The sequence below is a fragment of the Poecilia formosa genome, unplaced genomic scaffold (assembly GCF_000485575.1).
Source record: "Poecilia formosa unplaced genomic scaffold, Poecilia_formosa-5.1.2 Scaffold34, whole genome shotgun sequence".
NCBI classification, from domain to species: Eukaryota; Metazoa; Chordata; class Actinopteri; order Cyprinodontiformes; family Poeciliidae; genus Poecilia; species Poecilia formosa.
The window spans coordinates 16,232-41,729 of record NW_006799973.1 but is presented as its reverse complement, the minus strand read 5'-3'; the positions used below and the strand labels follow the sequence as shown (position 1 = coordinate 41,729).

General features: G+C 38.2%; 1 protein-coding gene and 2 long non-coding RNA genes across 4 annotated transcripts; 1 reads left to right on the top strand and 2 right to left on the bottom strand.

Moving 5' to 3' along the window:
* Positions 1 to 49: 49 nt before the first annotated feature.
* LOC103136618 (ceramide synthase 2-like) lies at positions 50 to 18,895 on the bottom strand. Of its 2 annotated transcripts, XM_016670463.1 has the most exons (12): positions 18,808 to 18,895; positions 15,403 to 15,475; positions 9,918 to 10,134; positions 8,554 to 8,671; positions 8,353 to 8,471; positions 6,246 to 6,303; positions 5,969 to 6,019; positions 5,140 to 5,232; positions 3,811 to 3,939; positions 3,064 to 3,170; positions 2,675 to 2,828; positions 50 to 1,308 (listed from the first exon to the last, which is right to left on the bottom strand). In XM_016670463.1, exons 3-12 carry the CDS (start codon positions 10,088 to 10,090, stop codon positions 1,153 to 1,155), a joined length of 1,158 nt encoding a protein of 385 aa, XP_016525949.1. In that variant the 5' UTR covers positions 10,091 to 10,134; positions 15,403 to 15,475; positions 18,808 to 18,895; the 3' UTR covers positions 50 to 1,152. The 2 variants fall into 2 exon arrangements, with proteins under 2 accessions (XP_016525949.1, XP_007549999.1); XM_007549937.2 differs by lacking the exon at positions 15,403 to 15,475.
* LOC107835985 (uncharacterized) lies at positions 17,815 to 19,280 on the top strand. The gene is made up of 2 exons (XR_001661827.1): positions 17,815 to 18,799; positions 18,892 to 19,280. It is a non-coding gene; the product is annotated as an uncharacterized LOC107835985 (long non-coding RNA).
* Positions 19,281 to 21,110: 1,830 nt separating this feature from the next.
* Positions 21,111 to 25,492, bottom strand: LOC103136617 (uncharacterized). Its single transcript, XR_476048.2, has 2 exons — positions 25,297 to 25,492; positions 21,111 to 22,180 (listed from the first exon to the last, which is right to left on the bottom strand). It is a non-coding gene; the product is annotated as an uncharacterized LOC103136617 (long non-coding RNA).
* Between the last annotated feature and the right edge of the window lie 6 nt (positions 25,493 to 25,498).

The following is a 25,498-nucleotide window of genomic DNA, read 5'->3' as shown; positions in this document are numbered from 1 at the left end:
GAGAGAACATGAAGACAGGAGAATTCCTCGCTCATTACAAATAAGGCACTTGATGTACAAGTATATGAATGCGTGACGACACAGATGAGATACTTCTTTCTAGAACTTTTACTTTAAAAAAAAAAATAAAATTATTTCTAAAAACATAAGAAAAAAACACAATTGTAAACCTTTTCAAACAGAATCATAATCATTAATTTAGGTGAACACTTTTCATTTCCTGCAGGTTAATGGTCAGGCAGTGAGCTGAAGAAATCTGTCCTATTAAAGTCAACTCTGGAAAAACCCCAACGCTTCCACTTAGAAACCTCTCCTCGGGAAGAATATGCTGAGTCATCGGTTTTCGCTGGGTGGCATCATCAGGGTCTGGTCTGAGTCTGAAACACACTCGGCTGTGATTGCTCAATCACTGATGAGATGAACCAAGAGCTCATTTCGGTCTATTGCTTTAAGTTTTCTTAAAAAAGCAAACGGTGAGACGTCACTTAGCTGTACACACTGAGCTTTGTTGGACAAAGACTGAACAGAAACCAGAGAACTTCATAAATGGCACAAGGCTGCACTGACTGCAAAATATTCCTTCATATGTTTGTGCAAAGACATCATAATACCTAACAGAAATGTTGTTGCATAGACAAAGAAATGCCCCGGTATCTAATAGTAGTTCTCACTTTGTTTTGATCTCTTTGTGATCGCAAAACAAAGCACAAAAAAAGACATACATAATAAAGCAGCACAGTTTTAAAGCACAAAGCCATAAAATGGCTTTTTGGCAGCTACCAGCTGGCTCTAAGGCACACCATTAAAACATGAAAGTTAAGTAGAAGCAGCAGCAGCAGCAGCACCTTCCTGTTTCTCCTCCACACCTGGAACCTCTTCATGTTCTCTCCTGTCTCACTGACAGGTTTGTTGGACAAATATCTAACAAAGATGATGATACGTGATTTCCGTTTTCCTTGGGCGACAAAGCAAAAGCAGTGCCACTTAGTGTAGTGTCAATCTTGATACTTGTGTTCTCTAAAAGTTTGACTGAGCATGTGTATGTCTGTGTTAAAGTAACAGTGTTGAATCTCCTAGTTTTATGGAATGCCATATCCCGTCTTCTTTGTCGTCCTTTTTTCACAAGTCCTTTCTTTCCTGCTCTCACAAGTTTCACTCTGTCTTGCTGTGATTGTTGTTGTGGACTGTGTGGCCGTTCTGCATGGGCCCATTTTTCTTTGTGTGCTTTTTATCCCCTCCTTCTTCTTCTTCCTCTTCCTCTGATTCGTCTGTTTCGTCTTTGTCGCTTCGATCATCGTCCACTTTTTCCTGGGAATAAAAAACAAACAAACAAACATTAGAGACTGTTTAGGACAGTTATAAGTTGAGAAGATGCTGAACTTAGTCTGAAAAAACAAAACAGTTCAGTCGCTTCAACGTGAGTCTGTATTTAAAGAATATATTTGCTAATTACATCAGTCCAAATCTTGACATTAAAAACCCAGTCAGTTAGGATGTTTTATCTGGATTTCACAGTTTTGCTGGCAGTTTTTGCAGACTTCCTAGTCAGTTTCAAACAGCAACTAGAGTAAACATTTAGTAGTATTTAGGAAAACATCTTTAGACTTTAACAATACTAAATATGTCACAGGATCTGATTTCATTATTCCTCTCTACATATTTGGATATAAACTGGATTTGTTTGCATTGTAAAGTGCATTGAGATGGCATTTATAGTAAAACTGATTCTTGTCATGCAGTAAATGGACAGCTGGTGCATGACACATATCTCAGCCTTCTTTTCTATCCTGCAAAGACATTAAATATGACTTTCAGATACTATTTGTCAGCTCTAGATGTTTCTTTAGTTTTACATTTCTTCTATTTTCATTTACTTGTCCACATTCCTTTTTTATATTAGAAACAAACTCCATAATAAATTCAAAAGGACGAGACAAATTTGTCCAAAATAAACTTTTAAAGACCATCAGAAAGCTTGAAGAACAACTGATCAAGACAACTTACAAAAAAATACAAAAAATAGCTCCTTAAAAGCAAAGTATAAAGAAATTGTGGTGGATTAAGACTTTTGCAGAGAGATGTATAAATATGGAACAACAGAAGTTAATAAGAAACCCAGCTTTGCAGTGAACCAGAACTGGTGATCCATCTGGACTTGTCTGCTGTATCCAAGTACAAACGGCTGCTCCTCTAACAGTGACAGGCCTACTGCTATGTCACTGTGCACTTTTACTCAGTCAAGCCCCGCTGCAATAAGAGAAGTGACAGCAGCACTCTGTGTTCAGCCTCTTCCTCTATGGTGGCTCTATCTTGTGATCCTAATCTGACCACCTCCATCTTAGAAGTGCATCAGTCTTGAAAACAGCATTTGAACAGAACTGCAAGGCAAAACAGAGAAGCTCCTCTCCTAACCTGACTAAGTGAGCTCTGCATATTCCAATTATACAGCAGTTTCACATAGTGCGCAGTAAAGCAAGCAGCGGTTTAATGAAAACTTTTCTTACACTGATAGTGTGCACTCCAAATTTCAGAAATTATTTCACAGTAATGAATTGACATCTTTCTTTTTCTCCCTGCATTTACCGTTTCTTCCATTTCCATAAACAGGAAGTACAATAAATCTGAACATTTTTCCAAAATAAAAGCTGCGTATCTACACATATGTTTTGCTTACGTTGTTGGTGAGGAAGCGGATTGCTATGCGGATGATGAGAACGGCCCAGAAGATATGGAGACACTGCAGAACCATAAGCAGGCCATTGAAAAAGTAGTAGCCGAAGAAAGGCGGGTAGATGGTCACTGGGTAAACCCAGGTCCAGTAAATGATCCTGAAACACACAGAGAGGATTAGGGAGGAGGAAAACAACATTCAGCTGGTTAAAATGTGTGAGAACAGTTTTAATCTTATAGTCTTTTACTTTTCAGTTTTAGTGCTACTGTTGTCTCGTTTTTATCTATCAAATACTGTTTTTGAATATAGCTAAAGTCTACATTAATCTTAGAGACGTGCTCTGTACTTATACTGAAGATCAAAAATGTGTGTAAGCGTGTGTGTGTTTGTACCAGAAGGGGAAAAAAATGAGGCGTGTGACGATAAAGACTGCAGCAAAAACGATGAAGATGTAGTTACAGGCGTTTCTCCACCCAGCATAGTTGAACATCTTAGCAGACTGTCAAAGGAAAAAGAAAGAGAATGATTCACAAACAAATGTAAACACATGAGCCGAATGATTATTGCTAATCTCTTTAAAAGCAAATAAAACTTAAATGCATGTTTTCAAACACCAGGTGGCAGTGTCAGCTTCTTTGCGTCAAATAATCCTCTGGATGGAAGTGGCTCATAAATAAAATTAGCACATATGAGATGTGGTTCCTGTCTATTATCAGGGTTCCTACAAATTTTCACATTAACATTTCTACATTTTTCTGTGTGTTTGTACAACATTATGGGCAGTTAAGTAGAAAACATTTACTAAAGTCAGGTTTTACCACTTCTTTGCTCACAAAGCAACAACACAATGCTGTGATTCACTTCTAATCTGATATTATGGGCTATCCTCAATCTTTAAAAAGAAAATCTCAAACTTCTAGATTGTAGTATCCATCACTATGAAATGATGCTTTAAAGCAGACAGGTAATTTTTTATTTTTATTGTTAAAATTCAAGACTTTGTTTAACCTGGAAAATGATCAAATAAATCAATGTGTTTCCAGTCAGCGCAAACCTTTTATCATGTATTGAGTAGCGATGAAACACTGGAGGTAAAATGTTGTCTGACATTCAAAAATAATCCAGTGAGGGACATTTACCTCGAGGAAGTAATCGGAGGAGTCGTGCACCAGCATGATTAGAGTTCCAGCACGGATGTAGTTCACACACCAGGAGAAGCTGATGAGGAGGATGGTCGCTACGTGATGAACTATCTGCTCTTTAAAGTCCTAAAGGGAAAGCAGGGAAATGATTCGCTCGGGTCAAGAGAGGAGGAAACGTTTAAATGTGTGTTGCATGTTAAAAAGTTGTTGGGTTTAGAGCTAAATCCTGTTTAAGATTATTTCAGATTAGACCAGGGATCTGCAGCCTTTACAATACAAAGCGCTATTGAATAAAACTCGGTCAGAGTCGCAAATGTTACATGACCTTATAAAATAGGACAAATTACTATAATAATAATAATGGCGTTTGAAAACGTTATAAATCTAATTGATTCAATTTGCTGCCATTTTTAATCCACCATTTTATATCTATTTTTTTAATCTAAAATACATAAAAGTATTAAAGTTTAGCAAAAGCCTTAATGCTATGGGATATTAGTAGTTGTGAAACAAATTATGTAAACAAAATTATGTTAAAATTAATTATGTTAAAATTAATTGTGTAAACAAAAAAGCACATAGTTTCTGACCTAAAGTCAATAATAATAGATCTAAACATATATTGGTGGTGCTATTGCTGTCAGACTGTTGTGGATATCCAATGAAAAAAACAAAAACATAAACTGCTAAAACCTGAATTTGTGTTATATCCACATTTAACAACATGAGTTGGTTCTTTGACGTTTTTAGCCAGACTTATTAAGAGTCAACATGGAGGGTTTAAATGGCCACTGTAACGTCGGAGCCGCAGGTTTCAGAGCCCCGGTTAGACGTGTGGTGTTAGAGGAACAATCTGTGCCTCTTTTGCAAGACTTTTTTTTCCCTCTGCTCTGCACAGCTGAGCAGGCAGAGCATAGTCCAGCAAAAACACAGAAAAACACACGTGTAACAACAGTCTAATGTCCACCCACAGTCCGCAGATGTGTCACAGCTCAGATCATTCAAAGGTTGTAGAGGTTTTCTCTGAACATAATGTAATAGCAGCACACAAAAAGAAAGCAAATATTACAAGTTATGCTTCAAGAACCTACGACATTAATTCTAACTTTAAGTATTTGTTGGTGTCTGGACGCCACAGAAGCAGGATCTTGAGATCATCTCCAGATTTCAAATTGACAAATAGTTTGGGTCACATGTTTGTGCCACTCTTACTTTGTGGATCCGGTGTTGAAATGTTTGGGAAACCCTGTGCAAGTAGACGGTTTCTTGCAATGTATTTCATTTGTTCTCAGAAGAGAAAACTGCTGCTGAAATATATTCACTTACTTTACGTTTGACGTCAGAAGCCACGCTGAAGAGCAGAGAGCCGTAGAACCCCAGCTCGATCATGTAGTACCAATACTGAGATGGCAGCAGAGTCTGAACAAGAGAGATGTCTTTAATACACAAAATCCATGGGCTAATGTCATAAATTCAGACTGTAAGAATTAGATTATAGATAAGAAATGCATTAGCCATTTTTTCCCCTGACTGATAAATACTTTAACAGATTTTAAAAGACGTAAGGGAAGAAGTGTGCTTTCAGGTCCCTTAACAGAGGCAGAAATTTCATCTGAAATTAAATGTAATAATAGAAAATTATCCCAATGATGAATCAAAAAATGTGCTCTACAGTTATGTGTATTTTTAAATGCATTAATAGTGAATGAAAGTACATGAAAGTAGGACAAAATATCTTCAGGACGATCTAACAAACGTTTCCTCATTATTGCAAGCAGCTCCTGGAAAGTTATTAGATTAAAGACGCATTTACTGTTTAACATGGTAACAGGATGGTTTGGATTGTTTTATTCCCTTAATAAATCAAATCATCAACTGAAAAGAGTTTCTGTATTTTTTCAGGTTATTTTGGTGTGACATTGACATTTGTTTAATGATCCAAAACATATAAGTGTCACAAAAAAAAACAACAGCAAAAAACTGTAGAAGAAATCTGTAAGGAGCAAATTATTTCCAACATAATCTCAATATTTATCTTTATTCCCAATTTCTGACTATAATCCATCGCTACACAACCATTTAATGCCTATTTTGTATTTATGCTGGATAATTTGAGTCAGTAATCTGATGCATCTCATCCCTCCCAGAGACGTACCAGCACAGGAAAGCCTTGCCACATCTCCTTCGTGTCATACAGCCAAGGTTTCTGGAAGGAGAAACAGGACGGGATAATGAGACAGCAGGAATCAGCAGGTGTATTTATATCCACTGACTCAGCACCGGGATGAGTCAGGGCTTCATCTCTGCAAAGAGGCAAAGTTATCAAAGCAAAAAGAGCAGGCAGCTGCAGAAATATACAAGTTACAGCAACGGAAGCACATGATGGATGAGACTTTGTGTGGGTTTACATGAAGAGAAGAGGCAGTACTCACATCGATGAGGGCGGCCAGGCCAGCAATGAAAGCAAGAAGGTAAAAGGTAAATCTCCAACTGCAAGAGAACAAACACACACACACACACTTTCTCTTCAGTCAGTCGGGGAAAAGATGTTTAATAACTCATCTACCAGGAAACGCATAATTAAGGTGTTTTCACACCAAAACTGCAACTTTTGTCACATTCTCAGCTGGTGCGGTTGGTTTTTTTCCCAAACCAAACCGTTTGAAAAACCTGTTCACCCACACGCCTGTGGGGGGCGCTGCACAAAGAACCACTGAAGAAGACAACACAAAAACCTCAAACCAAGACATGAGGGCAACATCCTTCTTTGCAAAAATGTAAAACAAAAATAAATTGGCATCAGATTTTAGTCATTGTAGGATTTAACTTTTGTTTAGTAAAAAAAAACAAAAACAAAAACACGAGTCATTTCTCCTGCTGGAGCAAGCTAGCGTTTGTTTTGACTGTATTTACCCAGAATGCCCTGCGCTGTAGTTTGAGTCCTGCTTTTGAAGCGGCCTCCAGTCTGGTTGCATCCACATATGCTTTCAAAACCTCGACAGAGTTCACTTTCTCCGAGCCAAAACCTGTTTGCATCAGAGTTTGATTGCGCACTCACCCCTTCCCAAACAAATCAGACTAAGTAGACAAACGAACTGGGGTTTGATTAAAACAGACTAAACAGGGCTGTGTGAATTCATCCTTAGATTCCGCACATGGGAAAAATCTGATGAAATACATCATTAATGTTCAACAACGACACGCAAACAAACAAAGCTGGACAAATGTTGATCAAACGGCAGAAATACCAGACAAAAGAGGGAGCTGTTAATATCCTGCTTCAGAGATGGAGCGAGGTCACAGCTCCCTTTGCTCAATCACACAGGTGTGGCGAGAAGGCTTCAGACAGAAAGCTGGAGCAGCGAGAGAGCAGCAGAAGCTCAGTGAGAAAAGGACAGTGAGAGCGAGGGGACACATCAGCCAAGGGGAAGCAGGAAAGACAGAAACCCTGTTGTCCGCACGCACACAATGGGTTGATTGAAAAGAAATAATGTCCTTATGTTGCAACCAACACAGTGAAAGACTCACCATAACCAGGCAGGGACAAACATCCAGTCACGTGCACCCGCCTGCACAAAACCAGACGAATCGTCCGCAGCTCGGATATAACTCACATGCAAACACAAATACAGCTAAAGCGATGACAGAGTCCCTGACACAGCTGAGGCCGTGTAGTAAATATGTTTATAGCTGGAAATGCTTGTGGGGAACCGGGCCAGAAGGGCAGACTGGCACGGTTCTGAGTGTAAGTTAAAAATAGAGGATTCACTTCGAAACCCAGAAATTTGTTTGTACATGCAGCGGGTCAGGTTAAGGTCAACGGTTGTTTTAACCTGCTTCGTGTCACACAGCTGGGCTCCAAACTTTACCCACTGTTATTAAAATGTCAGGTCACAGCAACTCTGATCAATCACCTCTGAGTTTCCTCCACCTTTAAGAGTACATATAGTAAGAGCAATTAGAATATGGAACAGATAAAAAGCTCAATAACCTGGCAAATACTTTGTTCTAGCACTTTGTGATTTAAAAACAGGATTCAGTTTTCTCTGCCAGGAGATTATCAGCCAATTACGTCATGATTTAGTTATATTTGACAACTCTGGCTTATAAAAGGACATTTATATTTAGTTCTGTTATTTGTTTTTGTGCCACATAAAAAAGTGGCATCATTAAATTAAAAAAAAGTGAATTCTTACAACTCTTATTTTGACAGATTTTTGCTCCTGCTCCTGCTAACTACAGCTTAGCTAGAGAATAAAAATAAGGACTTTATTCCCTCAACAATTGACCGCACTAGTGAATTTAATACGCTGAATGCTGGATATGAATCAAAAGTTGCTTCAATAAAGTGTTAGTTTGAGGTTGAACACACCTCCGCAGCCAGGTTACGCACCTGAATCGCATAGGAGATATGTCACATTAGATGTGAAAAAAGGTTTTGGAAGTTTTTATCAAATGCTTACTTTTTATCAGCCCTACATGCGAACAGACTCTTAAGAACAACGATGTATCTAGAAAAGAGCACGCTCGTGTTTTTACCTGGCTTCTCGGAACTTCTTGAGCAAACTCGGTCGGTCCTGGTTCCTCCTCCGTCTGAACCACCGCTGCACTTGTCTTTCTGAATAACCCGTCTGTTTGCAAAGGCTTGCTACTGAAGACTGAACCAACAAAAGGAGGTTTGATTTTTGGTATTTTCCGGTACTTCACATCCTACAGCGCGCTCAGTGTCACGAGAGTTACCTGTGTTGGGTTTTTGGTCACTCTACAGTAATAGGACTCGAGGGAGGGGATGTGAGGCGCTTTGAGCCGAACCGTCTCTTTCACGCCGAGTAGAGAGGCCAGAGGTGTCGCCACTGTCCTGGGATTAAACAAGGGATTAAAAAGGAAGGACATTTTTTAGAAGAAATAGGTGAAATGAATGGAAATCAATGTAAAATCTAACCCTAACCCACAGATGATAAATGAAAGTATTATACAGGATGTGTACTGATGGTACAGGATGTTTACACAATATTTCTGGAAGCTAATTAATTACATTCAATAAATATCTGGCAACATAACAAAAGACGGAAGCAGAAAAGATTATTTTCCACACCTCACCAACAAAAGTTAATGCTTTATATAACAGACAATGAGGATTTTTACCCTTTTCTAAGTAACCGGATGAACATTTCAGCAATAAAATGCTCAAGCTAGGAGCCTAAAAATCAAAAATCAAAAATATTCAGAATGGCATTTCCAAAGAAGAATTATAAAAGAAAACTGTTTCCTTTGAAATGCATGTTTTTATTTTAATGTTAAATGTCCTCAGAGGTCAATGACGATGTGTTTTCCCTCAAATATGTACATACTTCTCAAAACAGATAATTTTGAATATGTAAATAGAAAAGTTATAAATAGAACCTGAAACCACATGAAAAAGGAGGTCTAAGAAAGGACTAAGAAAAGTCTGACTGGATCCAACTTTTAAACAATAAAATCCTATTTTTCAGACTATGCAGGAATCTAGAACGGCATAAAAAGAATAACTAGCTAATGAAAGTAAATGTTGTTTTTGATTGTCTGCATTTTATTCTAAATAGGTTTTAATTCATGTTATTTCTGAAACATTGGGATCCACGTAGAGGCATCTGGAGAAAACAATCTAGTAGTTGGGAACTAGGGGATGTCTGACAAAAAAGTATGTTTTATAATTAAATTAAAAACATTGCAAATTTATGAGCAACTGTGAGCAGCAGCTTTATAGGTTCATGCAAATGTTACAACTGTCTCCTTTGCTGTTTCTCTTATCACGTTTCCCAACGTTAGAGAAGGTGAGAGGGAAGGTAACAAAAGATAAATATAATGAAAATAATAATTAATAGTGACTTGACAAACATAAGCAAGTGAAATATATGACTGCAAAGGGATATAAATACTGTTTTAAGTTGGAGATAGCCAACCAAGAAAGTCACAGACAAAGCAAGGAGAAGGTAGAAAAGGTAAAAGAACAACAAAAGAGGAAGACAGGGATAAATGTGTGAACACGGAGAAAGTAAATGTTTAAATTAAACACAGCTGAGGGTCACAGGTAGGCCAGAGGACAGAGTGAAAGATGGACCGACCTTTCAAAGATTTGCCGGATAATGAGGAATACCAGCGCAATGGGAAGCGCCACCCATAAATCACGGCCCTTCGCGTAAACTCGTCCATCCCGATCCTCCAGGTCAGCCCAGCCCAGACCTTCCGGAAACCACAGCCGCTCCTGCCAGAACCACTCGCTCAGCTCCACCAGCATCCTGAAGCACCAGGACTCTGCACCACCCTTATGGCTTTATCAGCCTGCAAATATAAGTCAATTAAGCTTAGAGACATGCGGTAAAGGACAAGTGAAATCTTCATTCTGAGACAAATGGTGAAAATACAGTGGTTTAACTTTGGTTTTATTTGATGCTCACTGGGAGCATGTACATATTTCCTAATGCATATAACGGAGCACAGAGACATATGAAGATCCACCTCAGGGATGAGCGAATGCTTTTCCTTCACACCTCCACGATGAACTCGTGAATAGAGTCATCTGCGATCGCTGCTTCTTTCTCTGACGTAATGATGAATATTTCGGCTGCTATGTTCAGGGAGTGGCAAGAGAGTAAAGGGCTGGCTGCAAAGTGAGACGGTACATTTGTGGGATGTGAGTCATAACTCATCTATAAGAGCAGAGCGAGTGGGGCCACCGTTACGCACGCTATCAGCGGAGTCCCCTTACAGAGCTACAGCAACTCCCACTCCTGCAGCTGCAAATGCCAAAGCCGTGTAACCGCCTGGCTTCCACTCCCATTCCCACCCTGCTGCTGCTGCCGCCGCTGCTGCCAGTAACTGAGGAGGATTCCCCCTTTGGCTCAGAGAAAGGCAGAAACATTTCTACTGCTCTTATTTTCATAACACGCCCAATAACACACATAATGTTATTGATAGGGCAGGAGCGTCAAACTAGTTTTCTTTTAGGCGCCATGTCAAGATCATGAATGTTCTCAAAGGGCCGCTTGTGCCAGGACGTGTTGATAAAACCCATCAACAAACTGTTAAAATATTAATAAAGAGCTGTCTCTGCCGTCGATAAGTACCTATTAAAATGAAGTAATGTTTTCACAATCATCGGTCCCTCCAGGATTTCAATATTGTTTTTATTTTTTGCAGTGGAAATAGCTGATTTTGTGGATCTAATTTAGTAATTTAAAAAGAAATTTTGCGCATTTACCGTCTTTTTTTGGAAGTTGGTAAATGTGGCTTTTTGTTGCTCTCCACTTTAAACACAGACTATAAGTTGATATCAAGTAAGGCTGAGGCAGCAGAGTAGCTGAAGTAAGAAAGTTAGCAGCCGCATAACTCCAATATTTCCAACCCTTTTTGAAGGAAAATTTGCAATAAACTCACAATTATGCAAAATATATAAACCGCTTTGATATAATTGATAAAATAATATTTAAGCACACAACTGTTATCTTCATGGTTCTATTTATGTGTCAGCTTGGAGTCCGGAGGGCCATATAGAAACTATAGCGGGCCAGATATGGCCCCCGGGCCTTCAGTTTGAAGCATTTAAAATAGGGAATAAAAATGCATTAATGGATAGCAGGAAAGAAACTTTGACTATGTAAAGACACAAAAGACACAAAACACAGGAATGCAATATCAACATATATGAATGTTTTTGCATTTTAGCTAAATTAAATCGTTTCTCAATATATATGTAATGATAATAATAAAGCTGATTCTTCTGATCTGGCTTCTGCTGTAAAAGGTGCTATGGATGAGTGAGTGTGTTATTTTCCACATACAGTCATGTCAGTCGTCACAATCCCTCTATCCTGTTGCAAAAACCTTGGGCTGCCCTATTTTTCCTTTTGGAGAAAGGGGAGGATGACATATTTTTTCCCTATAATTTTTCCAGTTCTTCCACTTCAGAGATTCAACATCTGACTTTTGGTGGTCATGCATAATGCATTTGAGTGCAAAGATAGCCGCAGAAAAAGGTTCCCCGCAGTCAAACCTCAATGAGACAAGTAAAAATCAGCTGTCCGAAGGGTGTTTGATGTGCGGAAATGATTGCGACAAAATACTCCAAACTCCTGCAAAGTGTGTTGGATACAATTAAATGTAACAAGCTGGACAAACACGCCACAAAGTGAGCATGAAAAATTGACAAATACACAATGAAGCCAAGAAAAATGTTTAAAAAGTCACACTGTCCGGAAGCATTGCAACATTTTAGCATTTTGCAAACTCCAGGAGAATATTTTTAGGGTCGCTTGTTTAGGTCATCCAGTGAATTCAGCATGTTTAAGCAGTTCTTCCCCCACAGCTTCCCAAAATCCTCCTGCCATTGGTCTAACAGATCACATGACCAGACTCTGACCATTTCAAAGGTCCAATAAAAGTAAAGAATGCCTCCAGCGGGTGGGAGGGAGCAAGGCGGTTCTCCCTCTCTCTCTCTCTCTGTCAGACAGACTTTCTCTTCCACACTATACACTGCAAGCGTCCGATGACTGGAAACAGTGATTTCGCATCAAGCTGGCTGAATGTCATTCCAGATATTCCTGAATCCTGGGGTTTATACGCCTATAATGCTTACTCTGATAAAAAGCATCAAACAGAAGTTAGGAGAACCTAAACAAATCCAAGAAGAACGTGGCTCAAAGTCCAGGAATATTTAGAGAATGTAAACACGCTGGCACCAAACAGAGGAATCACTCCACTCCGTCCCCATTTGCTCCCCTGGTTCATAAAATCATCCGGTGCTTTACAGTCCAATGAGTATTGGAAGGCAGGAAGCTGAGCAAGTCAGGGGAACCATAAGTCATAAGACTAACAATGTGCTCCGACTGTGACTCACTACTACCAGACCATCTGTGTTGTACAACCACATTTAGGATGCTCACTTTGGAGGCTGAATCATTCAAACCACAGCATTTAGCAACCATCAGAGGAATACAGATTCATGAGAGAGACCAACACCATCTGGGTTACGAGTCCAAGAACAGAACAACACAGGAACTAGGAGACTGATGCAAGAAAAGCTTCAAGAGAGCACAACAAAAACATAAACCTACAAATTGCCAATAACTAAACAGATTACAGCAGAGATGTCCAGTGTCATTCAGATGAATGCCATGTCCTGGGTTTATGCCCAGCATTAGCCCTCTTCCTTCCCCTCCCATCCCTGGTACTGGATTCAGGAAGTGGTTCAAATACTCTACAGAGAAACGGGACACTCCTTCAAGAAGCACGATCAGTTCTCACTATTACATAACCACATGTGACTTAATATACCAATATGTGTTGTGAAATCACTTGCCAAGCAGGCACTTACCAAGCAGGCACAACACGCTATTGTTACGCCTGTAATGGAAGAACAAAAATTTACAGCCAGATGTAAGGCTTACTGTATTTCCGTTTCCAGTAATGTATTGACAATATGCTGACAAAAAAAAAAAAAAATACTATGTGTTTCGAAGATGTTCTAAAATAGCAGACTTTTAATAATCTCCAAATATACATACATAAGTATAATCAGTCTGAATAAGAGTTGTTATAAATGTGAATGAAATTATACTTTGTAGACAGGTTCAGTCTTTAATTTTGACATTTTAAGCCAATATTATGTTATTCCAGTGTTTCATGATAAATAACTATTTGTTAAAGAACAGTGTGAGGACGGGGACGTTTGTGAATCCGGGTAGAGGGTTGCAGACCTTACACCTGCAGCTGAAGAGAGAAGAGCTGGGCAAATTCGAGAGGAAGGGCTATTGTGTGATTTGGTGGGGGTAGTCGCTTTATAAAAGCTGTTGTTGAGGCAACACCTCTGATCACTTCGGGCTTTTTGCTGTCAGAAAATATCCCAAAGATATGTGTTTGTATTCAATAAATGTGATTGATTTTTATTTTGACTCTTTTTGTGCTGGTTTGATCCTTCACATCAAGGATCTTTATTGGGTCATAGGTATGTCAAAACTTTAAATATTTAGCGCACTGACGTTTCACTGAGATAACATGTCAGAATACATCTATAAATTACAATGCATGTCCCGTTTTTGTTCTTGAAATAATATATTTTAAAAAGATGAATACTACGTCTTTTGCTTGTAAAGACAAACAAAAAAACATTGGCATACATTAAACTAAGCATTCTAATACTTTCTAAGTAAAACCAACCCAGAGCTTTATGTCTCAAATCAATTAAGTAAATTTACAGCTGTACTGGTAACAATATGCTGTATGATAGACCATTACAGTCTACGTTTCTAATCAGACGTTAAGAAGTTGCCAGCGAGAGCTAACCGATGTTTAATAAAGGTGTTGAAATATTAAAGACTCAAAGTCCGCTCAGTCTCAGACCGCTCAGCCTGACCAGCCAGAACCACTCAGATAAGTCTGTAACACAAAAGCTATTTTGCAAACTGATGCACTTGTACAAAAACATCAAACAGCAACGGAGAGAACAGCTTCTCTGCTATATAGGCGATATTAAATCCTTAATGATCTACTATCACCATGTTGCTCACACGCAGGTCGACATAAATCCGGTTTCATTTCCTGTTATATTTTCCCTGGCATTGTACTGAACTCCTGCTGCTCTCCTGTGTTTAAAGCTGATTTAAAACGCCACTACATATACACAGTGTACATAATGAGAGTGGTTAATGAAAAATACAATGTCTTTTAAATAAATTAGATTGAACAGGAGGAATACAGTTTGAACTGTTCAGGTGCAAACAGTTGCTACTGCAATAAACTGAACTTAATGAAATGAGATGTAAAAAAAAAACAAAAAACAAATAAATAAAAGCTGCATAGAAAATTATCAGTTGCTTCATAAATGGGAACCATAAATAACAGCACAGGTCGTTAACTTGCAATGACTATAAGTATTAGGATCATTTTTTATAGCCCATGAGATTGTGATTGGTTTGTTTCTAAAGCATGTAGTGATACAGTAATTAGTGTCGGTGCAGTCTGAAATTGAGATTTTAGCTTAATGATTGCAGTATCAAGGTACAAACTGTCGTTTCAAAGCTTTTAAAATGCGAATATTTAGTATTTCTGTGCAGCAAAATGCATTTGTGTAACAGGGGGAGGGAGAAGAGGAGAGGGCAGCCGGCCATGCTCTCTGCTGCACATGGTCCGTCAGCCCTAACTCAGGTCATGCTTTCAGCATTTTCCAGCAAGGATAAACGATCAACACGCATCCCTCCCACATTTTAGGAATTCTTTGGGAAAGTAACTCAAAAGACATGGAGATTATTTCTCTTACAAAAAAATAAAAAATACATTCAACAGATAATCTCAGTGTGTAAGTGGCAGTCTGTGTTTCAGCATCCCAAAGCAGTCGGTTTATTGAATTGTTTCATGACCGTTATCCTCTCTGCTGTGCTGTGGGAAAACATCACAAAAAAAGTCAGGTTTTAGTGACACTGATCTGTGGCTCTCATGAATTATTGATGCTGCAGGTCAATCAGTCAGCATGCGGCTGTGAGTGGGTCTGTTTAGGAGGCACTGTCATGCTGAAATGATTTACCTCAGTGGATGCAAGGCCATGGTTACATTTACCTTTTGGTGACCAGTTTTACTCATTCAGCGGAGACCGAATTCCACTATGTTCTACTGAAGCTCCGATTACTCACTGAAAACAGTCAAAAAGGAAGACGTAATCACAGACAGATCAACGTTCAAGTTGCTTTTTTCGATCTCAGGTTAAAGTAGTTAACTGAGGTGTGGCAAACTCATTTTCATTTTGGGCCATATCAAAGATCTGAATTTTCTTAAAGGACCAGAATGTATTGATAAAACCCATTAAACTGTTAAAATATCAAGAAATGGCTGTTTGTTTCAGTATTCAATAAGCGTTTCTTAAAATTACATCGTATTGAACGTGTTTTTACACTGATCAGCACATCCAGGATTTCGTTAAGTTTTTGTGTGTTTTTTTTCTTTTTGCGATCAAAATCACAGATTTTCTGGCGCTAATTTAGAAATATTTGTAAGGAATTTTTATGATATTTGCGCTAATGTATGGTGTTAAAAGTCACTTTTTATCAATCGCCGCATCAATCACGGACTATAACTGTACTTCAGGTAAGGCTGAGGCCAATTTGACCAATTTTAAGAAAAGAATTGCAGTAAAAGTCTGAAAAAAATGTGGATATCTGTTGATTTTGTGTGAATTTTGCAAACTAACTGATGTAAATTGGAGTCTAAAAGGCCACCTAAAAAGCTAAGGCGGGCCAGATGTGGCTCCCGGGCCTTGAGTTTGACACACGTGATTTAACTCGACTGACTGCTCTTGACTTCAATGCAGAATTTCAGTCAGAATGAATGATTTACAAACACACTGTCACATATTAGGACTAAGCAAATTAGGTTCCATGGATGAATCACCAACTGCTGAGGCTCATTTAAGGAAACTTAGACTTTTTTTTAGACTACTGCTGTTTTCCATGTATGCCATTCCCATTCTGGTATAACAAATGAACGAGTTATACAATTATTCTTATTCATGTATCAAAGCACTTGTCCCTCACCTTTATATGAAACAAACAAAACAAAGTGGGTCGGAGAAAAATGCCTTTTCAAACCAAAAAGGTAATATGTTGGTCCATCACCTATTTATGTAAAACATAAACAGGCGTTTTAGGAGTGGTAAAATGCAACACAAGTTTCTATTATAAGATTTGAAGAAGCTGCTTAAAGGTATTCTCAGAGAATCATTCACAATAATAATAATGCCTTTGTCTGCGTTGTAGAACAGAAATGCAGGTGAGCCTTCATTCCTGCTGCAACAAGGCAGCAGCACAACACCTCCTGCTGACCATGTGCATTTATACATACCACAACTACCATTGTGTTTTATGGTACTATAGTCTTGGTGTGCTGTTGTGATTTTAGGTGCTACCTGCACACACAAGTTTCTCTTGTAGGGATTAAGAAAGTATTTATGAATCTATTTTATTAGTGTTGAAAAATGTCCGATTGAAAAATTATTGTTGAGTGTTGGGTTGCTTTCAACCCACATTTTCTTCAGTCATACCTTAACTTTCTCATTGCAATGCTCCAGCAACTTTTGCTTTGGCTTTGATTCCCATTTGGGCTTCTTGGCTCTATTGAAAAGCGATGGATTAGTAGTCCTAATCAAACAAGTAAGGGTTGGGCTACTTCCTGCTTCCACTGCGAGATAAGAACTGAGATAGCGTTGCTATATGAAAGGGCAAATGGGAGAACTGACCGTCACCTCCAGAAAATAAAACACAGGTGGGTAATAAAGCAAGAATGTTCACAGCAGGATTTAACAAAATGGAATGTTTCCTAGCAGACCAAAAACCACCTCCTGCTAATGTGTATTTGGGTCAGTTACATCACAGGAGGCACAAGAATTGAGCAGGTCAGCCAGCATTGTTGGACAACATAGCCGGCAAGCTACATTTACAGATTTCCACTGATTATGAAGCGCTGGACGAACATTTTATTATTAAGCCCTTTAGGCTCCAAAGTCTTGACTGATGCTGCTGTGGATGGAGAAGCTAACCCAGATAAAGAGAACGATCGCTTTAGGAACTTTAACTGACGCATATCTACTTATATTCCAACTTGAATTTTTCCATCTCGTTGGATGACATGCATATTGTAAAAATGCTGTATCCTGCGTACATCTATGTTGTTTATAACTGTGGAAAAATGTTCATATTTTACAATAACAATAAACTTTGATGCCTGCAAACACCCCAAACTGACAATATTAGTTGAAATTGTTGTTTTTGATTATTTAATTTAAATATTATTTCTACTCTTCAAATGTACTTATAATCACTGTGAAAATATGCTTAGGTTATATTAATATTTGCCACTTAGCACTACAATTACACTGCAATAATTGGTGTATTGACTATATGTTAATGGGGAAAGTTTTACTTTTACAGCAGAATAATCTATACTAAGAATTGCAAGTACAAACTACTAATTAAACCAGTGGCACACAATGCTGTAAATTATCTATTTATTAATATGTTTATTTTGTGTTTATATGCATAAAATGAAGTCAAATACATAATCTGCTTATATTGCAAACAGTAGTTAGCAAAACTACAAGCTATTCGGCTAGAGGTGGTTTACTCTCATGTGATGTCATTCTCACATTAGAGCTCTGACTTAAGACACCAACTAATTAGCATTAGTTAAGGCCATACAGTGATAATCTCACATCAGGCCAACCCTACTGAAGGATGGAAATGGTTTAAAAAACAATGCAAGTACAAAAAAGATCTGATTAGTGATTAGCCGCCTTATGTGATGTCATCAAAGCCATGCAAGCTTGTTTTTTCCAAAGGGAATCAAGATCTTATTTTATTTCAATGCAAAGCACTGAAAGAAAAAAACAAAAACAAAAAACAGCTGGAACGAAACATTTTGTTACATGTGACAAACTTTATATCAACAGTGGACTTTGTTGCTTTTTCAGAAAAGTGTGGGCAGCAGCTTTACGGTGGCTACTTTGTTGGGGGGGGGAGTTCACAATTGTGGCACTGGAGAACATGTCCCAGTCAAAGTCCATTTAACCATTATATGTGATATAAAAACTAATACATGTAAAAGTCAACAACAGTATAAGCTCTTTTACTAAATTCCACCTATGTGTGTGTTAGCTGAGATAATCTCGTCTGGTTGGCAAACTTTGTTAGCATAGATCAAACACTGAGCCACGCGCCATCATTTCCTTACATTAAACGGCAACGCTTAGAAACTTTACGGCTCCTTTCCAAACACATTCACACATTAATTCCCATGTCTTTTCTCATTATAGTAAGTGAAACAAAACTGCTTTGCTATGTCGCATTAACGGATTCCTTCATGAATGCGTAATGACGTCTAAGCAGAAACAGGATGCAGAACGTAGTCTGCCGCAGCGCACACATTAACGAACAGCTAACCGCTTTGCCGACGTGAAAATGAAACAGTACTTACTTTGGCGTTTTGTTTATTTGAGAACAGAGAAATTCGGTATTTTCGGGGAAATAAATGTAGTTTCTTTCCTCTCCTCCACCGTAGTCCGGGTTCTGGTGATCCGGCTGTAAACCTAACGGTTCTTAACGGTGTGTGTCCAGCCGGCTGGTTGAGCTCAGAAAGGTGCAACCGCTCAAGATCCGGGCAGGTCTTTTCATGTTTTCATGGAGTATAAAAGTCAGGGTTGTTTTTTTTTCTTCTCTCTTTCTCTCTCTCTCTCTGCGGACTGGGGAAAAACTAGAAACCTGCTTTCATAGTGGGAGATACGCGAGGAGCTCCGATGAGAGTGGTCGGATTTTCTTCCAGCAAACGTCCAGGCTGTTCTGTCTCTCGTCGTGTCCCTGCTAATTTCATCCCCCCCCCTCTCGTGTGCGGTGTCTGCGTGGGCGTATTATCCGGACAGATGTGCGGGTCGGGCCTGCTGGAGAGAGAAGTGGCTGGGATCCGGGCAAACAGAAGGAGGAGTGAGAAGGGGATAACGGGGAGGGAGGGACGCAAATGACGTCCGAGCACGAGGGAACACTTGGCTGACATGTTCGCGTTTTGTTTCCACACCGAGGAAAGTTTTACCTCACTTCTCTGCACCAGTTACTCACTGGTTCCAAGCCATGGTCATTTTACTGTATTTCGGGGTTTTTGTCACTACTTTATAAATTATTTCCTAACAAAACAATGTACTATTAAACCGTATAACTTTTATAAATGAACTGAAGAGATGTCTTTTTACTTTAATAGCTTGTTTCCAGAGATTTTTAAATAAGATTCATTCTTGAGTCGACTTTTAAATTAGCTTTCATTAGGAGTTAAATATAGATCCTAAATTAGCTTATTTGATTATAAAATAATTAAAAACATGCCATTCTTTTTTGCTTTTCATAAGTAGCATAACGTGAAATGTTTTTGCAATTTCTAGGTGAAGAACTTTACTTATTGCCATGGTTTGAACAAATCAATAGTGAAATTTGTTGGCAGAAGTGTGTCAGACAACACTCTTCCTTGAGGAAAATTGCTCAAAGAATGAACATTTACAGTTAAATAAGCAGACGTAGTTAAAAACCTAAATTATTATATATTAAAGGTCAATGAATTTGTATTAATTCATTATAGTTTCCTTTAATAATTCCGTAGGACCTTTGGTTTTGTTTATGCCGCACCCATCTGCATATAGGAAACAGTTTCCTGTTTTGGGGGTTTTGTTTTCCAAACTACTTGAAACATGTTTCATGACCAACAGTGGGTGAAATATGTTAGAAATTGATCTGATTGTGTCATAAATAAAATTAATTTTCAATAACCTTTTCTAATTCTCCATTTCATTCAAGTCCACTTTTATTTCAGTGATGGTACATAATTATGCTGTGACACCCATTTAAATGTTTGCCATTACAGATCAAGAACGTTTCAGCTTTAGCTGCTCCTTTTACCAACTAAAGCTCTTTTCCCTGTGACCTAAAATTGAAGCACATGAAGGGTTGTTCAAAGTGCACAGTGACATAAGGTCTACATACCGTGCAGCTTGTAAAATAGCTTTCCCAGATACACATTCGGTTCAGTAGGACAAGCTACGTTAAGCTGCTGTTGCATCATATCTGAGCAGAGACTCGATGTTCCTTAGACTGTTTTATTATGCTGTTATTTATTTCCTTTTCCTCCAAGTAAACAGATAAAACAGTCATTGTTTGATTTCTACTTTGGACTTGGCACAGAGCTGTAAATATGAACTGGTCAGTGAAAGTATGAATTCAGAAAATGCTTTCCTTGCGGACAACAACTTATTCCAGTGTCCCATTGATATTTTATACTTAAAAAGCAGCTGCACAGCAGAGTTTATATTTATTGCTAAACACATGCATCACAAATAGATAAAAAAGTGTGTGCACTGGGATGATGCAACTTAATTCATCTGCAGCTCTCAGTTACAACAACATAATTTGGCTTGCACCCAGTTATTCAGGTCTTTGTTTTTTAAACTGAGGCAAACTGAGATAAGCTTATCCAGGGAAATAAACAGTAGTTTCTATCTTGGTAAGAAGGTAATTAACTCCAATAGTGTTCTCGGAGATAAAGCAAGTGCAGTGTGTAATTTTGCTGATAAACAGTTTGTTATAAATTAGTTCAGAAGATTAGATGCAAACCTCTTAATTAGTGCACTCCAGGTACGCCCCCTTCTGGTCACAAACGTCACATACAGTTGAAAAAAAAAATAAATCCCCCCTCCATGATTTTTGCCAAAAACACAAACAGACACGAACGACAGCAGGCCATTTAGTATGATACCTTTTATTTAAACTTAAAAAGAGTGGATCAAAAAACAGGATTCAATAAATAAGAAATAAATATAATTGCTGTAATAGTTAATAGATACATTATAATTACTCGATTGTAAGAGTCTGACAGAAACAGGCTCTCAAAAGTTTTTCTCTAGAAAATCCTAAAACCAAAATATTGCATTGCCACTCAAACATTTTCTCCCGATAAACAAAATAATTGTTAAATTAGTAAATAAATAAATAAAAAATAGCTCAATTATTAAAACCTCCCGAATAAAAGTGCAACCCCGCCCCCTCCCCTGTGTTTCACCTAAAATCTAAGTAGAAATTTAAAATAGGTTTGTGATTTCCCCATTTTACAATTTGGAATGTAATAGCTTTCTCATGAAGAATGATGATGTCACTAGTTGTATTAATAATAAGAATAATAATGATAATAATAGTTATGTTGCAGTGTTCTGTTCAGTGTTTTATCTAAAGTAGTATTCTTTTTTGCATGTTTTCTTGTTTTTTTTAAATGCTGCTCTTTGTAAACTAAACTATATACAGCTCATTAGGATCCTTTCCAAAGTCTTGCTAGCCTACTCATTTAGCCATCTTTTTTTTTTGTATTTTCTTTCTTTTTTATTATGAAACAACGATCCCTCTATATTTGTCACGTAATAGACATGGAATAGACATGTTAAAGTCTATTGAAGTGATACATCATTGTTTTTTTTTTTATCAGTGCCTTTCCTACACATGTGGTCTGAGTTCTCTTAGTTGTACTAAATACCCTTTTCCATACAGACTGTGGTCAAACCAAGCATTTGGCTGTACGGATACGTAATTTGTGTTAACTGTGTGTGTGTGTGTGTTTTGAGTGAGTGTTAGCAGGCATGTGTTTGTTTGTTTTTTGTGCATTTTATATACATTTCAGCTTTGAGGTTCACAATTAAGGGTATCTCTGCGTATGTCAGTGTGTGTTTGTGTGGCAGCTCTCCGCAGACGCTCACAGGTAGAAGACAGTCTGAAAGCACAATGAACCCTGGGACTTCACCTTCAGTTGGACTCTGAGAGGTCGCCTGCGAGAGGAGTTGGAGGGTAGAGGGAGTGGCAAACGAACGAGAGGAGAGGAAAAGAGAGAAAAAAAATAAAAGATTTTGTTAAAATTTGTAGGGAAACTGGAGCTCTGCGTGGGTTTCTGAGCTTCACATTTTTGTCAAACATGCCCCATCCATCCAACAAAGACTCCTGTCTGGGACTCACTGGAGCTACTGACAAACTTGCTGCTCCCCTTTGTACCTTTGGACGCTCCTAGCTTTTTTTTAAATTTCAGTCTCAGAGCATCATTGGCAGATGTCAACAGAATTAAATCACGGTGCTTTTACATATATACATACAGTGTCTGGTCAGATCATGCAGTTAATTACAGTAAGTCACTGGTATGCATCCTAGTTTGACTGCAACTGTGTGTCTCAAAGGAAAGCATGTGTGTGTCTGTGTGTCTCTGTGTGCGCTCATGAAACTCTGGGAACTCGCATTTATGTGTTTTCAGCATGTGCTGCACTTAGGTGCCCCGGATCATGGCAAGCAAACACTACCAACAACATGCATCACTCTCTGGCATTAGCAGTATAGAAATTCTGGGTGACAATTTAAGTAGAAAAAAAAATGCTCTAACTGCAGGTTTCATTGCCTTAATTATTTTCATTGTCTATTTCATTTTCATTATTATTTTCATTTTCATATTTTCATTTTCATTTATAGAAGCCTTTGAATCATTAAATATGCAATGCCTTGCAAAAATACTCACACCCGTGGAACACTGTAAAACAGTCGAGACACTGAGTTCCTTCATAAGTGAAATACTAACCGATGTTTTGATGACGGCACTTGGTAAAATGTAATGTTTCAATTGTTGATTTTTGAGTTTTCATGATGTAAAACACTTTGAACTACCTTATTTAATTGTGCTTCAAAAAGAAAATTTGGTTTGATTAATTTGATTGTCACATTTTCTGATGTTACAACCACAAACCTTATTTTTTTACTGGGATGTCAAGTGGCAGATCAGCACCAAATAGTGAACATTTGTGTTATTTTTCATAAAAAAAAAAAACAAAAAACATCTGAACAAGTGTGGTGAGCATCGCTATATTTATACTTATATACATTAGACATATACTATACTCTGCATTAATTTAGAAGTATGTCTCCACCAGATTTGCACTAGATCTGGACTTTGTTCGGTCATCCAAACACATGAATATGCACTGATTTAAACCACCATAACTTGGACTGCATTTGCCCCGGCCTCAAATCTTTTGGTGCCTTTATCTGTTTCCCCCCCCCCAGGATTGACCTTTAATTAGCTTCATTCATCTTCCAATGAACACTGACCAGCTTCCCTGCCCCTGCTGAGACATGACGCTGTCCTAGTGAAGGGATGAAGTACAGTGATAGTTTCTTTTTACCAACCATACCAGTGTTAGTTTTAACCATGGCAGCTGTGCAATTTTTAGATCATGGATTAAAAAATTCTCTCCAAGTTGTTCAAAGCGGTTTTAAAACAACCCACAACTTTACCCCTAACCTCTCTGTTGTGTTTCTCAGACTTCATGATGCCTTTTGTTCACTAATCTTTTCTAAGAAAACTCTGAGGCCTCCACAGAACATCTGGATTTACAGGAAAATTAAATTACAAACAGGTGGACTCAAATAACTAATTGGAGCAAAAGCATCAGGTTGCACTCTAGGGGTATGAGAGTTAAAAGCAGTTCGATATAAAAGTCCCACTTTTCACATTTTTATTTGTAAAGATTTTTGTTAGAAACTATGTATTGTTGCCCTTCCTCTTCATAATTAAGCACCACATTGTGTTTTGGGCTGCAATGTGGTAAATTGTGCAAGACTTCTGAGTGTGTGGTTACTTTTGCAAGGCACTGCATGTTACACAAAGTTTTAAAAAAAGTAAAAGTGAAAATCCTTTTGATGCCTCCACACTCTGATCTGACAGCAGCCATGTTGAAGTTTTTAACTCTCTTAAATAAATAAAAAAAAACTCTCCCAGAATTCCTATATTTGAAGGCTGTTCTCCAATGAGCAAGAGGCACTTGTTCTTCCACCATGACAACATCATACCCTTCACCCCAAAACACAAGTCAGAAGGAATAGTATAATGAGGTTGAGATGAAAGAAGCAGATCAACACTTGAAGGAGAGAAAAATGTGGAGAAGGAGAAGATAAGAGAGACAGAAAAAGAGCAGGAGCAGTGATAAAAGATGTAAAGAAGTCTCAGAGAAAAATGGAGGAGCAGGAAAACTAAAGTGCAGCATCACAGTGTAAAAAAGTCACAATCCAAGATTATGAACTCACCCTATCAGAGTACAGCTCAACAAAATGCATGCTCGCCCATGAATACAGAGCGCTGCAGCCATCAAAAAGGTAACTTGATCTAATTCTTCTTGTTTATATAAATATATATATATCCCATGCGTTGGATCAGTTTGCAGCCACATTCTGGAGTTATGCATACCATAAACATGTCATGTCCTCTTGTCCATCACGGCCTGCCATTTTATGCAGCAACATCCTAAAACATGTATTTTTCCCCCCATCAAAGCATCATTCTTGTTCCCTGTGTTGTTGCTGTGCTTTTTCTCCACCAGTTTGTTATGGAAAACTATGGACACCTCAATGCAGAAGGCAATGCAACGAAGATTATTCAGTCCTGCATTACACGCTAACAGTGTAACACAGAAACATATGCACACATAGATGTCCACGCTCGCTATTTTACCCAAACCATTTGTTCAAATAATAATAATAATAATAATAATAATAATAATAATGACACCAAACAGAACACTACAGAAACTGATCAAAAACAAAGCTGCAAAAAAATAACAAGCTTTACTACAGAATTTATCAGATAGATTACTATAAAGTGATTAAGTGTATCAAATATCCAATCAGATCAGTTGAATCAGTTGAGTGCAGTCCTGGCTATAGATAGTTATTGATCAGTATGTGCACAGGTCAATACAAAATAAAGTCACAATGCACCAAACACAGTCTGTGATCACTACAGCAACAGGACATGCAGGTCAACGCATGGCTGGTTGCTCGAGGTGACAGAACCAACACAGGCAATAAAATCGCCACAGCAACCCAAACACAGGCCAACCAATCAACTTACAACAATGTGAGAGGAAGGGGGGATCAGGGCTTTATCGGTCACTAGGCAACCATTGCCATAGCGATGGGGTCCTCGTGAAATATGATTGGACGGGAGGATCTTGGGTGAGGTAAGTTGCCGTTTCGGGAAAAGATCAAAACAGCAGGGAAGAAATAAGATTGTGAAAGAAAATAAAAAAAGGAAAACAATATCTCATTATTTT

What these genes read in the sequence shown, in the direction of transcription:
- LOC103136618 (XM_016670463.1), bottom strand. Translation starts at nt 10,090, where the DNA reads ATGCTGGTGGAGCTGAGCGAGTGGTTCTGGCAGGAGCGGCTGTGGTTT. An exon ending in CCTCCGATTACTTCCTCGAG is followed by an intron (nt 3,171 to 3,810) that starts GTAAATGTCCCT and finishes TTCCTTTGACAG; the next exon opens with TCTGCTAAGATGTTCAACTA. An exon ending in CTCATTTTTTTCCCCTTCTG is followed by an intron (nt 2,829 to 3,063) that starts GTACAAACACAC and finishes TGTGTGTTTCAG; the next exon opens with GATCATTTACTGGACCTGGG.